We start from the raw sequence: 16,865 nt of genomic DNA, 5'->3' as shown, positions 1-16,865 counted from the left end.
ACTCTCTCATGCATGCACCCTACCTCCGGTCCTGCCCGCTGCCATCTTTTTTCTTTGGTGATTTGTTTTAAAAAATTAACTTATTGTCTAATTACTTATAACATTATACTAGTTTTAGTTGTACAATATAGTGATTAGACATTTATATACCTTCCAAAGTGATCACTTTGATAAGTCTAGTACCCATCTGACATCAGAGATAGTTATTACAATATTATTGACTATATTTTTTTCTTTTTTTTTAAATTCTCACCTGAGGATATTTTTCTATTGATCTTCAGGTAGAGTGGGAGGGAGGGAGAGGGAGAGAAAAGGAGAGAGAGAGAGAGAGAGAGACATTGACTTGAGAGACACACCGACTGGCTGCCTCCTGCATGACCCCAGCCAGGGCCAGGGATTAACTGCAACCAAGGTACGTGCCCTTGTGGGAATGGAAACTGTGACTCAATGGTCCGCAGGCTGGCGCTATTCCATTGAGCCAAACCAGACAGGGTTGACTATATTTTTTATGCTGAATTTGACATCTATGTGACTTTTTTTTTTATCCTCACCTGAGGACATTTTTCCATTTTTTGTTCAGATAGGGTGGGAAGGAGAGAGAGGAAGAGAGAGAGAAACATCGACGTGAAAGGGACACATCGAGTGGCTGCCACCCACACGACCAACCAGGGCCGGGGACAAACCGCAACCGAGGCACATGCCCTTAGCGGGAACCAAACCCAGGTCTGGACCACAGGCCGACGCTCTAACCGCTGAGCCAAACTGGCCAGGGTCTGTGACTGTTTTTATAACTGGCAATTTGTACTTCTTCATCCCTGAGCTGGTGTTTTTTATTAGAACTTGAATTTAGTGAGGACACTTATTGTCATAAATTAATTATCAAAATAAAAATGTTTGGAGCAAATATATTTAAAAATAAAGTCTGGGTTAATTCTATCAAAAGTCTTATTTTTAAATTTTAATAGAGATATTAGATTATCTGGGGTAAAGAATATGTACACTGCATACAGGAATTTGGTTAAATCAATATCTATGGGAACAATATTTAATAAAATATGGATGATAATAAAATGTGTATGAGTGGTATGCCATTTCATTAAAAAATATACACCTATGTTATATAATAAACTAGTCTCAGTTATTTAATCACTTGAATAAAAGTACAGATTTTAGAGTTTTTAGGTGAGGAATGTTTTGCAGCTGGAGTCCCATTTTATAGAATGTAGATTTTCATAGACGTTGTAATCCTCATCTGGTTAATTTTCTTTAAAATTAAAAAGAAAAATTGCATTTGACTTTGATATTTATTGTAACAACCTTTAGTAGAGAAAAAATTTTAGGTGATTCTAACTAAAATAGAATTCATAAAATGTACTTAACACTTTTTATAACATCTACCTGAAAACCAAACTTATTTTTAAATAACACGGGTTCTCTATTAGATGGGGAAAGTGTTGCCAATCTGAGTAATTCTGTGGGAGTGAAGAGAAAATGAGCAACAGCAAAGCGCATGGAGAACTTCTCGTGTTCGGGCTGGGCTGATGTTGCTGTAGCAGTTATGTATTTGCGGAAACGTACTCCACCAATAATGAGGTCAGTTTGAAAAATATATTGCTTATGACTGAATTAAATCAAAATGAGAAATTTTACAGTGATTGTTAAATGCCAAACCGAACTGATCTCATTAAATATGAAATCCAAGTATATTTAGCCTAAATTTTAATACATGAAAATAATGAGATATGACCAGAATAGTTGGAGAAGTTGCTTCTATTTTTTATTTTATTTTAACAGTTTCTCATTTCACAGTTTAGATTTATTTTTTGGAATTTGATGAAATAGCTTGGCACATGAGTATGAAGTATGTAGTACCTCTCAGTTAACAGAAGAAAAGCAAACATGTATCGGCCTATGTTGCTTTGTACAAGTATTTTGCTCACATATTTACTTAAGGTTGCTACCTTGGTGTGTAAGTCGGCATTCACAGGAAAGGAAAGTTCATTAAGCAGTTGGGGGAGGCGCAGGTGCGGACAGTAAACACAGGGAGCAGTTTCCTATGAGATTTCTAACTGAAAACAGACTTCCATTCTGCTCTTGGAATACCCACATTGTAGGCATTTTATTTATTGCTGTTCTGGGTGTAGACCAGCAAACCGTCTCCAGAAAGGCAGAAGAGCAAGTCTGCAGTATTTTTTGCCTCCTATGGAAATAAACGCATGTCCCGCATGGCATGGCCCCCTCCCCTCCCGCAGAGGTCCAGGTGGGGTTTCAGCAGCCCCCCTAGTGCTCAGGTGCGGTCGCCTGGGCTCCAGGGTCACTTCAGACACTGCGGGGACTGACGGCACCCTTAATCCTATTAAGTCTTATTTCAGAAGGATTTTTTTCTCTGCAAACAAGAATGGTAACTTTAAAGCTTAGCTGACCTAACTATGTACTCCTCACTACAGCAATCCAATGTTTACGCCAGTACCTAACATGAATTAATCTGTGGTTGCCTACCTCTAGACATCATAGAAAACGGAGGTGTGATAAGAAACTGCATGTTGAGAACTATGTGTACATCTGAAAACTGTGCTGTGCTGGGTGGATGTCTAATGAGAGAAAACAAAGACAGGCTGTCTGCCACACGTCGCATTATGTCTTTAAAGTTGAAGGTGTTGTGGGGAAAATAACCATTATTTTGAGCAGCCATTCCTTTTAGTGGGAACATTTTAAGAATTATTAAAATCTCCTATAATTAGGTAAAATTGAGTAGAATCTCATTTCTCATCTCCATGCTCTTTGAGGTCTCTTCAAATTCAAAGTAGATTTTATGATTTAGAAAGGATTCTGTTTCTTTGTCTTATTTGAACTTTTAGATACTGTTCTTTTGTGGCAAATTGTGTAATTGGGATACACAACACTTGCATATGTAACCCACTGCATTGTGAGGCAAACTTCGTCCACTATTCGTTTCTTTCTGAAATCCTATTTAAATCTGTGATGTTAAACCTAAACTGACTTTTTAGATATTTTTTTTCCTTATTCTGTCTTTAGCCAGTCTGGGCAATAAATAGCTTATTTCCACAACAAAAAATGCTACCTTTAGCTTTGTTTTGGTTTTGGTCATTGAAATGACAATCGCCTGTCTTGGAGAATAATGTTGGAGATTGTTATTTTTATTTGGAGCAAATGAAGCTCTACGTTTAAACAGGGCGCAGGTTCGTTGTGGCAGCCTGAGACCAGGAACGGGAAGAGGAGCTGGAGAGGCTGCCCCAGAAGCTGGTCTCTAGGTCACTGGGTGCTACCCCGAGCAAGGCTTGAGAAGAAGCATCAGAAGAACCCTGGGACAACTCCCATCACACGCTCTTCCCTGCAGGAAGGGGCAAGTGGAAAACATTGCTGGTGACATCCCCCAGAGAACTCCTCCCACTTTGACAAGGACTCACGCAGTTGGGAGAACCTAATAACGACACTGGAGCAAAGCCCTTGCCTGCTGAGATGCAGAGAACTAAATGAACAGCACAGAACCAGACAAGCACACTACTGCTCTCTATGATCTGTCATAAAGACATCTTTACTTAGGCATCCTGTTACTACTAAATCATCATCATAACAGAAGGTAGATGCCAGGATGTAGAAACTTGGAAAAGCACCTGAGAGGTGGTTTCTGGCCGGCGCAGGAAGCTTCAGGGCACGCCCTGTAACCGTGCCAAGCTCTCTTCTAGATTCTGTGACACTGTCGAACTGAGAGCTGAAGGGACATTAGAGTGAGGCAGGTAATGTATAGTTAGACTGATGACATGATCACCATTAATATTGTAAAGGACTTGAACAGTAAAATGCAAAGACATTTACTTAGCACGGATGCTAGTGTCGAGTTAGGTGACGTACAGAAAGTTTAATCCAGCTTTTTAAAGGAAATAGCCACTGCTGGTTTGTGCCTCCTGGCAAAATTAAGTTCCAGAATCACAGAGAAGTAAAATGTGGCAGCAAGAAAATCTAATTCAACCTCATTTCATTTTCTATCATCAAAAGTATTCATTAAGTGTCTCTCTCTGCTAATATGTTAAAGCATGTTAAAGAAGGTATGATCAACGCAAAAATATGAATAATAGATCTTAAATATATACATTAAGCAAATGAATGTTCATAGTACATGCTCTGATTTTCATTAGGTATAAGACATGTTGAAAAGGTGGTCAAATGCTAGATTACTTCAATAACCCACACTGAGGACAGAGTCTCCAATGTTATCGGTGACACAAACATTTGAATTCCTGAAAGGTCAGAGAAGACTGTGAGCTTTTACCTGGAGGTACAGGCTATCAAGTTGCACTTCCTGACAATGAGAACTCCAAGGTGCCACAGGAGACAGGATGCTGGGATGTTGAGGAAGATATAATAAAGGGCACAGTATGACAACCCTTAAGAACATAGTTTATATAGGTGATGGACATGCTCATCAGCATCAGCCTCCCCACCTCCTTACTAATCAATCAATCAATCAATCAATCAGTGTTTGTCTGGGGAAGTCCAGACATGCAAACAAATAATTCCAACACAGCATGCAAAATGCCTGACAGATGCATGGAAGAAAGATTGATCACTCTTTTGGTGTAAGAATGGGGTGGTGGGCAGTGTTTCAAGGAAGAATTCACAAAGAAAAACCTTCTTAAGTAGGGTCTTGAATAATGAGTAGGAATTCCATATATTTTGTCAAAGTATGATCCCAGGATGACCTATATCAGAACCACTCCCAGAATTTGTGAAAAATGTTCGTGGGCTCTAACTCGGAGCTACTGACTGAAAGTCCCGGGGCAGCATAAACTTCAGGACCACTGCCCGCAGGTCTGAGGTGGGCAAAGGTGTTGTTGGTAGTAACTCCCCTGCCCCCTTTCCACTCGCCAGCCACTCGCTGCTCTCTCTTTGACTTCAAGGCACACTTCTCAGTTTCCTGCTTATAATTACCTCGCAGGATTGCATAACTAAAATAGAAGGATTTTAATCAAATGTCAAAAATTACATGGCCAGGAGCCTACCAATGTGGCCAGGTGCATTCAGATTGCATTCCCGTTCCCTGCTGCCGAGCTGAATTCAGTAACCGGGGATCCACAGTCACTCACCTGCCAGAATGGACTGAGTCGGAGCAGGTCCTGGAAGGCCTCACCTGGCCGGTATCGACCCTCTGGTTACTGGTCTGGTGGAGGTCCTTAGGCTGGGTAGGGTGGCTAGGTCAGGAGTTGGCAGTGTGACTCCTGGAAGTTTCAGGACTTCTGCTATTTACCAGTCAGTATGGAAGTATGTCCCTATTTTGATAATTGGCACAGTGCCAGGGTACCAGCTGAATATTTCCCTGTATGTACACAATAAAAGACAAGACTGTGTGATCAAAACATGAAGAGTTCAGTAGATATTTATGTTCTCCACTAATTGAGGGTTTAACTATATTTTAAGAATAACAGCACAGACAACTATATGGTATTAGAGAGTATGTACTATCAGTTTACTTAAAAATGTTTGTTTCATAAGAACTGTGCTAAATAAAAGCATTTTTGTTCCTTTTAAAGTTGGTAGTCACCTTTACAGCAACCATGTTATAGCACCTGGATAAATAATCCTCACTGTAGTCTTTGGTTTTGGAGTTGATCAGAATATATTTCTAATTCTCTAGAGCTTGTCGTTGCACGGTTGTCACTGTGCCTTCCTTAGCCTGTGCTGCTGCAACGGAATGCCAGAGGCCAGGGGGCTTAAACACACATTCCCTTCTCACAGTTCTGGGGGCTGGAAGACTAAGATCTGGGCACCAGCCTGGTGTGGTCCTGACGCAAACCCTCTTCCTGGTCTTCAGATGGAGGCTTTCTCAGGTCCTCACATAGCAGAGAGAGAGAGAGAGAGAGAGAGAGAGAGAGAGAGAGAGAGAGAGAGAGAGAGGAAGCTTCGGTCTGTCTTTCTCTTCTTATAAAGACACTCATCTCATTCTAAGGACTCCACCCTCATGACTAAATCTAAACCTAATTACCTCCCAAAGACCCCCACCTCCTAGTACCACCAGTTTGGGAGTTAAGGCTTCAATATATGAAAATTGAAGGGACACAGACATTTAGTTCTTAACAGAAACTTTGTGCCTTAATGTTGCCTTTCTCTGAGGCCTGAATTTGGGCATTCAGCGGACCTAGAGATCAGCAGAGTTCTAGGAACATGATAAAGTGTCCTGCGTTCTTTGAGTTTCTGCCAAGACTCCTGGGTCAGTGTCAAAGTTCTGAACATTCTTTGAAGCTCACTAATACCAGGCTGCTAGACTTCCACTGGCTCCTCTGCTCACGGCCAAGCGACAGACCAGCTGAGCATTGTCTTGGCTTCTTCCTTCTTTCTCCACTGTCCTCCCTTTGAGCTTACCCAAGTATGACGTCAGCTCTTTGTTGATGGAGGCAAGATTTAAATATATACATTAGGCTGTAACAGATATTTTATGAAATAGTTATTCATCCCAAGTCATTAACTATGCTATCAAGGCCAATGCTTCTCAAAGTTTCATGTGCATGGAGACCCCCAGGGGCTGGTCAGAGCTCAGACTCTGGGTGTGGCCGGTGGGGGAGGGGCGAAGTGCTCTGTTTCTAACAAGCTCCCAGGGGCCGCTGCTGCTGCTGCTGTCCAAGGACCTACTTCGAGTAGCAAGATCTAGACAACTAAATGTCTGGGCACAGTCATAACTGATTATTTTACAACTACAAAGTTTGTATTACATATTCCAAATTCAGAGACTTTTTAAGAGCTTTGCAGCTCCTCCCTGCTTCTCAGAGGTAGCTTTATAAAGCCACTTTGTAGTGTACTTGTGGAAGATGTAAACCATGAGGAGGTTTGGTTTTTTGCTCAGTGGGTTTAAGTTCAGATCTCTGAACTTGCTTTCCAACCCCGGGACCACACATCACTGCTTTAGGAAGCAGCGCTGCCGAGCCCGCCGGGCGGTGGCGCTGAGCGCGGGCTGGCTGGGCCCGAGCAGACAGGACGTGGAGGGCTCACGCAGGCACCGAGGAGCACGGAGAACCCATGTGAAGTGAGTGCTCATGAAACTGCGCGCAGCGGGAAGAAATCAGTTTTATTAAGTGATGAAAACCACTGTAAACTTCATGTGAAAACATTCCAAGGCTGGTCTTGTGTAGCATAAAAGAGGAATTTTACTAAGTAAGACTCATTTTAATCAAATGAACATCAAGGAGCTGTAATCCTATTTATACCTGCATATGAAACCGGTTATTAAGGTGCACACACACACACACACACACACACACACCTGTTGCACTTTCTCAGTAACCTCAGTGCACAGTTTTTGAAGTCCTCAGGTGCTATTCTGGTGACAGAATCCTAAGAAGACAAAAGCTTGCTACAACTCATGGTTTCAGATACGCTTCTGTGTAAAGTGCTGTAAATAACTCCATGCCCTGAGCCCCCTCATCTGCTCACCTCCTTTGTGGTGGAGGAATTAAATCACTTCCAATTACTAGATTTATTTTTTTAATCCTCAGCTGATGGATAGGTCACCTTCTGCACACACCCCAATGGGGATTGAACCCGAAACCTGTAACATGCTCTGTCAGGAATCGAACCTGAGACCTTTTGGTGTAGGGAAGACGCTCCAACCAACTGAGCCACACTGGCCAGGGCCCAATTCCTAGACTTTGACCAGGAAGCAAGGCAGAGGATTTCAGGCTAAGAGCCAGAGGCCTGGCTGAGAACGCTGGCTTCTTATCGGCTTGCCCTCCCTGGGTGCCCCTGGGGTCACTTTTGGACGGAGGCATGTGGTCTTAGGGCCATATATCCTAGACTCATTCCATGTGCGTGTCCCTGGGCAGGGACGGAGGAGAGGCAGTGGTTTCCTGCAGAGTCCATCTGGGAGAAGAGGAAAGACCCTTGCGATGGGAGGAGGGAACCAGGCTTGAGGGAAATGCCAGGTCTCGGCATCGTTCAGGACTGGTCAGCAGCGCAGCCTGAGTGTGACAGGAATGTGACAGAGGAGGGCTCTCGAACCTTGCAGAACGTCAGTGTGTGGGGGTGTGCTCAGGGATTACAGGGGAGGGAGTAGAACACCAGAGTCCAGCCCCACCCCGTCTTTAGGGGCAGGACTCAGGCCTCACCCGGCTGCCTCCCAGGTGGTTGAGGTGCCCATATGGGAAGGTGGGGGTGGCCCGCAGGCCCGCAGGCCCAGCGAGTCATGTTGGCAGTTTGAGTGAGAAATAAGAGGTTACACGTCCGAGGCTCGGCATTTTCTCTTTGGGGAGAGGAGGACGATGGGTGGTGAGGAAATCAAACAACACATGGATCCATTGGTGGGCGTCTGATGTGGGCTCATCCAGGGCATGAGATGAGGAAAAATAATACCTATGTGATCAAAGTACCTGATGTGCCTAAATATTTAAGTGAAGAGCCTTAATTGGTTCCAAGTTATTTCTAACTCATTATTTTAAAAGCAACAAAGACAGACTGGACAGAAGATGGAGGACAAACATGTTAAAGAATTTGTAGCTCTAATCCATAGCCTGTCCCCTGATGGTGGCAGCGCAGATGCCGGGAGTTGTCACTTCCTGAACCCTTGGTCTTAACACACCGCCGCAGGGCTGAGCACCCGGTCCCCACGGTCTGGGTTATCCCAAGGGGGTTATCAGGACAGGAAAACCTGAATGTGTATTTAAAAAACAATTTTTTTTTCCTTTATTGATTTTAGAGAGAGAGGAAGGGAGAGGGAGAGATGGAAACATTGATGAGAGAGAACATTGATTGGCCACCTCCTGCATGCCCCCAATTGAAGATTTGGCCCACAACCTGGCATGTGCCCTGACCAGAAATCGAACCTGTGACCTCTTGGTGCATGGGTCAATGCTCAACCACTGAGCCATACCAGCCAGGCCCGAAGGTGTATTTAAATTAAGAAAAATCTGTAGTCAGTTAGAAATGAACTCACAGAGTCCATTTGACCAGGCTGCTTGCCACTCAGTGTGTTTGTTTTGGTTTTGCTGGGGGCGTCTATTAAATGTAGTAGCACACTCTTTGTTCATGGTACAGCTCAATATATCTTATAATTGAATAAAAGTAAAGTTCTCCATGTACCTTCACTTGGCAGATTGTCCAATTAGAATTTTTTAAAAAGTAGCACCTTTAATTTCAGGCCCTTTGATATATACATGTCTCCGTGAGGAGCCGCGTTCCGCTGGTACGTGGATGAAGCACTGCCCACGTCACAGCGGGGCCTCAGAGGCTTTCATTTTCCTCCAGGGTTACTTTCGTGGGTGGCTGCTTGATTATTTTTGATGTTTTCAGCAGCCTGGGGAGGGTTCACCTGCTGAGTTTTTAGGTCAAAGTTAACACCTTTTCTTTCTGGATTTAGTCAGTCAGATCTCGTCCTGCTGATTTTTCATGCCAGTCGCCACGGGCCACAAACAGGGTGTGCTTTGTGCAAATGCCCTTCGTCAGCCAGGGACTTCTGGGAGGTTTTCATTTTTTCCCTTACACAAAATGTGAGTGTGTCCTGAAGATGAAGAGAAATAGGTTTATTTTATGTGAGTTCTAAAATTATCTTCTGTGCGCAGGCAAGGAAATGAAGTTTTAATACTTCTTATGAAAATTCCTCTTTGTATTGTTTTAGGCTCTGTTTTCCTCTCCCCCATGACAAGTCTAATCAAAGTTTAACAAAGTCATTATAAAATGTTATAATTTTGTTTTTATACTTCTAGGCATGAGGTTAAACCACCACACGGTGTTCATCTTGGCATCTCCATAAGCAGGAATATGGAAGCCCTCAGCTCAGGGTGCATGGTTACTATAGTCATGTCCCGTTCTGATATCAAGAAAACAATCGTCTGTAGCAACCAGAATCCTGCGATGCAGAGATGTGAGTGCCGGTTACTTGATGCAGAGCAGGGGGGTCAGTGACAGGCGCCTTTCCAGCGGCGCCCAGGGCAGCCCCCCACTCTGCTGCCGCTGCAGAGAACGTTCTCCCAGCGAGGGCACCAGCCCGAAAGCGCTTCCTCCCTGCGGTGCACGCAGGCCAGCGAGCGCTTTAGAACTCTGAGCCCTCGCGTGGTGCTGGGGAGCAAGGGGGAAGAGAAGGGCTCGCACATTTCCTTCAGGCTCCCTGAAGGTGGCCTTGAACACTCTGGGTACATTCACCCCACTGAGGTCCCCAGTGGAGGAAACTGGATAGAGTGCGAGGAGAACTGTGTTTTGAACACTTGGGCATTTGGGCCAAGTCCCCTGTCTGTGTCATTTAATTTCACTGACATATTATAAAAGAAAGGGGTGCATGGTGACAGAAGGAATCCATGTGCACATCTATTACTACGTGAATGAATGATGAGTGAATTTAGTGAATGAGGCCCTCCTGCTGGTCTGGGTCGTTTGTGTGAACTTAGCAGAGGAAACAATGTCTGATGTGATTTTTATCATTTAACAGAGGGTGATAGAAACTCTTACAGGAACATCATGCTTAACGGCACCGTCCTGTCCTCTCTAACCACTGGAAAATAGGTTCAGTTTTGACAACTAACAAGATGAATCCACGGACTTGTGCTTTTGATTTTAGCGACTTCCACATATGACTTGGAAACACAAAGTAAGAACTCTTCATATCGAAGCTGTGGCCTGGAAACAGAAGGAGAAACAAAATTCGTGTTTTGCAATCTCTTCAGTTCAAAGTTCCTCTAGATGTCAGTATTACATAACAAAATGAAAATATAATAGACTGGCAATGAATAAAGACCTTACATTATTTAAATGGTAAAACATGTGATATATAATTGGTGGGAAACAAAACAGCCTTGTTGGGAAGCGACTTTCTTCTATTCCTCAGGATCAAATGACAGCTTCTCCTGTTGCTCCAGTCGGACTGCTGGACCCAGAGAGTGTTGGCCCAGTTTGTGGACATTTGCCACTGACACTGTAGATGGCCTCAGAGGCAGACACTGACCCATCATCCCTCCACAGAGAATTACAACCAAATCCTCAATTTTACACACTAATGGATTGAAATGGACTGAAACACAAGACTTTTCGTTATAGAATCCGCTTATGCTTTACCACTGTGTCCGCAGCATCCGGAACAAAGCCAGGAGAGCCAGCCTAACCCGGAGCGGTCTGAAGCGGAGCCTTGGAAGGCAAAGTTAGAAAGCAGCTTAAAAGCAATTTGTTAAACTATCTTTTTTGACTAATTTGGACATATGGTTTCATAATTAGACTTAAATTCTTGCTCTTGCCTCTCTTCCATGTTAATTCTTATCTTTTGACCAATAAATATGTATTTATTCACTCCACTAATTTGTCTTTATTTTATACCCTTCCACCTTAGTCTCATTTTTCAAAAAATATGTTTTTATTGATTTTTTTAGAGAGAGAGGAAGGGACAGAAAGATAGAAACATCGATGTAGGAGAGAAACATGGATCGGCTGCCTCCTGCAACACCCCCTGCTGGGGACGGAGCCTGAAACCTGGGCATGTGCCCCGACCTGGAATCGAACCAGAATGTCTTGGTTCATGGGACAACGCTCAACCCACTGAGCCAAACCAGCGGGGCTCATTTATTATCTCCTGTAGTGTTAGCTATGTTGTAGAGATTCAATAAATATTAACAGATATAATCTTCTATTTCTTTTTTTAGAGTGACAGTACAATGTAGTAGTTAAGAGCACAGACTAAAGTAGATAACTGAGTTAGAATCCCGGCTATACCATTTCTGAACTAGGTAACCTTGGGAAACTACCCAGCTTCATTATCAAATAGAGTTAATAATATCTGTCCCAAAGAGCTGCTCTGAGGACCAGCTGAGTTAATAAGGTAACAAGCGTAGAAAAGTGCCCGGTATGTAGTCAGCGCTTGGTGTATGTTGGTCACCCCCACCACTGTCGTCATCACCGCCATCATCGTCCCCACTGTGTCTCCGGCTCTGGGATAAACACCAGGAATTCAAAGATAAACCAGTCGTTTTGCCCTTCGTTTTGCCCTTTTGAGGCAAAAAAAGAAAAAAAGTTTAATGAAACATCGCAGGAGATCGCAGGCTCGGTCTGCGCTGGGTGCCTGCAAAGGCGGCGGAGCGGCTGGCGTGGCCTGCGGGAGCTGAAGGGCGTTTTCCTGCAAAGAAGAAGACGCACGTTCCCTCGAAGAGAAAGCTACCAGCTCTGAGGCCGTTACCTCTCAGTTTGTTTTTTAACAGATTTACTAAGCGCGCCTCTGTGTTTCAGGTCCCTGTCTGAAAGAGGCCAGTGCTCTGAGCCTGTGGAACTGCCCTTCGCCTGGTGGAGACGCACACTCGGCTTTGTCTCGACATCTACAGGCCGCACTTAGGGGCAGTCATGCTTGGCGGCCACCCCGAGGCAACGCTGCTCTCTCCAAAGAAAAAAGACCGATTCTTTGGATATCCGTACAATTTAATTAATTTATAATGTATAACTTTAGAATTTGTGGTAATTTGGGTGGATTGGTTTATCTTTCATGCGATATTTAAAAAGCGAATTTGGAGAAGCCAGGACTGTGAGAAGGCTGTTTATCTGCTCAGGAAAAGGGCCATCTGTTCTAAGGGATGTAAAAGTTCCATCTTTAAAAGCTTACTTTAGTCTTCTACTTTCTGGTTTACAAAACCCAATCACATGTGTCCTCTCATTTTTATTAGACTTATGTATGAACTACATCAAAACAATATAAACAGAGGTCGAAGGTGCCTTGAATATTATCAATATCCTTTCATCTATTCATAAAGATTGGCCTTCTTATATAAACGGTGCTAGGGTTTACAGGGCTTCTTTTAAAATGGTGAGTTCATGTGTCTTCTAATACTGTAGTCTATATAGAGTTTCATTAATCCAAACTGTTCTGCCCTCTAAATACTATTAATTTTTTTCTGTGTTTTAATCATGTATGGTTTTCAATCTGGGGTGATGTCACCCCCAGGGGACATTTAGTGATTTCTAAAGACATTCTGAATGTCACAACCGGGAGGGAGGACATTATTGGCATCTGGTGTGTAGAAGCCAGAGGTGCTGCTGAATATCCTCGAATGCTCATGACATTCCCCTCAACAAACGTTACCCAGCCCTGAGTGTCAGTACGGCTGAGGCCAAGAAACCCGGCTGTGACATATAATCCCAGTTACTCCATTGTGTATCCACAGGCTAAGGAGAAGGTGTGGTCATACCCCAACCCGAAAGAAATGGCACCTGTCAAAGGCAAGAGGACATTGGACCTCACAGGTAACATCCTTTTTTTTTCTTTATTGATTTTAGAGAGAGGAAGGGAGAGGGAGAGAGAGATAGAAACATCGATGAGAGAGAACATGAATTGTCTGCCCCCTACATGCCCCCCACTGGGGGTTTGGCCCACAGCCTGGGCATGTGACCTGACTGGGAATCAAACTGGTGACCTCTTGGTGCATGGGTCAATGCTCAACCACTGAGCCACACTGGCTGGGCCACAGGGAACATCTTTAGAAGACTAAATACTTATGGCCAAAGAAATCTATGTTACCAAAGTCCTGTTCTTGCTGTTCTTATTCAGAGAAAGTATGCGTTCATAAAGCCCCCTGTTGGGGGAGGTGCTGCTTGAATACCTTTATTTGGTTGGCTTTGGGTCCCACTAGTCACAAACTAGAAAATCTTGGGGAACCCAATTGTCAGTCAGTTTTCATGTTCACTTCTACTTTGCTTTTCAAAAGCTTTTATCTGCGGGTAAAGACAAACCTGAATAGAGATGCCATTATGTGAAGACAACATTATACTGATCATACACATCCTCCATTAAAATCCTTTGTGTCCGAGAGTGGCTTTTAGAGAACTCTTCCCAGAAGAGCCAGCCTTCCTCTGCCAAAGGAAAGGTTAGTAAACTCAATGAGGAAAATGCCGAGAAGACCAATGCCTCTCTCGTTCTGAGAAGTTTTTCCACATTTCATACAAAAAGACCACAAGACGAGGTAGAAGATTTTGCTCTAAAAAAGTCAGTAGAGCCAAGAGAAAATACAGATGGAAGAGACATTTTATACACAGAGACTGAATAGACTAGAGAATACTAGTGCTGGAGATGACAAGCAAGCCACTGTGGATAAAAATGCGTAGCCAGTGTTCCAAAGAAAGGAAAATGGGCTTCGTTTCAAGAAGACACTAGCGAAAGAGAACCTGAGAAAAAGGGGATCATTGATTGCAAATGAAACAATGATGGACAAGTATTCAAATAAGAAGCAAAATGTTGATAAAACTAATGTAAAATCATTATACATCTACAGCTGATGTTTTTTGTAGATCTATGTGACACTATATTTTAAGGCCATATTGAAAGAGTAACTGAAGGAAGTTTTTAAAGCAATGGTTTAGAAACCAGTTATCACGTATGTAGATTTTTTTTGGCCATGTTTTCTTGCCATTATTTTTTCTTCATACCTGTGACATGTCCATGCATTAGATTGTTTTCTAAGCCTCCTACCAACAGAAAGACAAAGATAATGATTGATAGTACTCACATTAATCAATATTTTTTAAAGATCAAATAAAAATTTATTTTTAGCAATAATAAAGCAATCCCTCCTAAGATCAAGAATCAAATCATGATCAGATTTATCTGTAAGTTAAATCTAATTTTTAAAAAGTTTACTCACCCCTTTATACATGATAAGTTTGGCTCTTTCCCCCCAAACATGGCAAGGATTGAGTAAGAAATAGATTATTGAATGACTCTTCATTTTTAAACACTGTATTTGAAACCTAATCATGGAGAAATCTAATTTTCTGAGAATTGAACATAAACACCTATTTACTAAGAAAGTCCAGCACTGCAAAGGTGTGCTTCAGAAGGTCTTGAGCTATTGCAAACTGAAATTAGGTCGATTCTTTCACCAAGAAAGGCTAACTGTCTGCTGTGAATATTCACAGAGACTATTCTTTTTAAATGGTTGAATTTAGTCGTTTAGGCAGAAAGTGAAAACGTGAAGATCAAGTTAGTTAGGTATTCACAAAATGACTGCATTTGTGAAGGTCAGTGGAATAACTTGGGGTCCTGGTGAAGTCATTGGGGAGATTCTTTGGGATCCTAGTTGCCTACACCCATCATTCTGCTGCTCCATTTTATCCCCGAATACTGACCTTGCCAACTCTCGGTCATGAAGCTTAGTTCCCCTCACCAAAACACCATTTAGAGGAAGCTTTAGCTCTAAGAAATTTGACCACCTAAAAGTTTTCTCCCCAAAACTTCGACAGCTGCAGCTGAGTTTTATTCTCCAGGTGTCATCAATGTAAAAGCCATTCCCATACCATGAGTCCTGGGAAATTCAGCAATAGGACCCATTTTCCAGAACGCTGAACAAGTAGAGTGCTTTAGCAAAAGAGCAGCACAGATGCAGCCGGGACAGGGGAAGGACGCACATTGAGAAGGACACAGGACACCAGACGAGTCCAGGGGAGCTTACAAGGCCAACCTCGGGAGTCTGCTGGAATTAAGACCTGCAGACAGCAAGATCTGGTGACTCCACTGGGTAGGAAATGGTTTCGTTTCAGTCTTTTAAAGCTTCTTACCCTTTCCAGCAAGCATCTCCAAGTAAATTTCATTGAGGCCAACAGCTTGAAAGAGAACATTATGCGATATTGATGCCATTTATGTCTGTAACTTGATCACTTTCTTTGGTCTGAAGAGATGAATGCCACCAAGAGAATTTTTTTAATGATGTCTTTTTTTTTCTGCATATTTATGGTGTGAGAGGTGAATGTTCAAATCAGATTCCCAGAGATGGATATAATCTCAATTAAAAAATAATAACACTTAGCAGAGTGCCTAACACAAGATAAATGTTCAAGAATTATTTGCTGAATAAATGTAAATATTTGAAAGCAAAGTTATTATCTATTAACCTCCCTTTGTATCTTTTGTTTGCATGTAGGAAGGTGCATGCAGTAGGTGCTAAATAATGAATAGGGAAATGAATAGGTTCATGGCAAGCAAACTTTAACAGCAATAATCATGGACAAGTAAAAAGAATACTGGAAGGATATAATTTTATATTTCAGGACCAATCTTGAGGTGGACTAGAGTTTAAACACGTAGGATAGAAGGTAGAAAGTGGGAGAAATTTGAGAGCTGTGGAATATATACTTAGCCAGTTTTACTGGGCATTTTATTTCCAGCCAGAAAAAATTCATATTTGTGCCTTAAGTGTGTCTTAAATAAAGGCTAAAATATTTTGGAAAGTAATATGTAATAATATCACATATTTTAATGACATGAAACTTTTCACTTTTCTTCTCTCTGCTTTAATTAAAATAATGAACTATAACTGCGGTGCTTAAAAAATGGAACAAACAATATCTCATGTTTTAACTTAAATGGCCTCAGGCTTGGAAGTATAAACCATTTGGACTGTATTGGGGTTGGAGATTTTCAGCTATTCTGACATTTCTAAAAGTTGTCCTGAAGATGGTATGAACCAGAGGTTAGTGCCTGACATTCTTTCTCAAAGATGTCAGGTGTCACTTTCATGAATCACAGATCATAATATGAAATGAAAATTTATACTCCCCGGATCATTAGGAATAAAACAGATGGCCCGTTGTATTTTATTATTAAATGAGCAAAATTTCACTCTGAGGCCCAATGCTTGGTGCTATAAAGAGTTCTGACTGCTTCACAGATGGCCCTTCTTTCCTCTCACCTTCTAGATGACGGCCCGGCCCCTCCCGCACCCTTTCGTCACCGGGTCGTAACGGCCAGACAGACAGCGGTCAACAGTGTTTATACTGTGAGCAGAACCGAAATTTTAGGAGGGTAAGTCATGCTCAATTTTAACACATTTTCAACAGACAAAGAACTTTCAAAGGGCCAGATCCTGAAGATGTCACAAATATTTGCCAGTCTTGACCTGAGAATC

The 16,865-nt window shown here is 42.5% G+C and overlaps 1 protein-coding gene across 2 annotated transcripts in view; it reads left to right on the top strand.

Moving 5' to 3' along the window:
* The window catches only part of MYLK4 (myosin light chain kinase family member 4), a 107,721-nt gene that overhangs the window by 72,188 nt on the left and 18,668 nt on the right, over positions 1-16,865 (top strand). For both annotated transcript variants that reach the window (XM_036256397.1, XM_036256396.1), the window contains 2 exons: positions 13,134-13,212; positions 16,657-16,762. In XM_036256397.1, coding sequence (XP_036112290.1) covers positions 13,134-13,212; positions 16,657-16,762 — 185 coding nt within the window. The remainder of the gene's footprint in view (positions 1-13,133; positions 13,213-16,656; positions 16,763-16,865) is intronic.

The sequence above is a fragment of the Molossus molossus genome, unplaced genomic scaffold (genome assembly GCF_014108415.1).
Source record: "Molossus molossus isolate mMolMol1 unplaced genomic scaffold, mMolMol1.p scaffold_m16_p_12, whole genome shotgun sequence".
Taxonomy (NCBI): domain Eukaryota; kingdom Metazoa; phylum Chordata; class Mammalia; order Chiroptera; family Molossidae; genus Molossus; species Molossus molossus.
The sequence above is the reverse complement of the archived record's forward strand: the minus strand, read 5'-3'. Positions and strand labels throughout refer to the sequence as shown.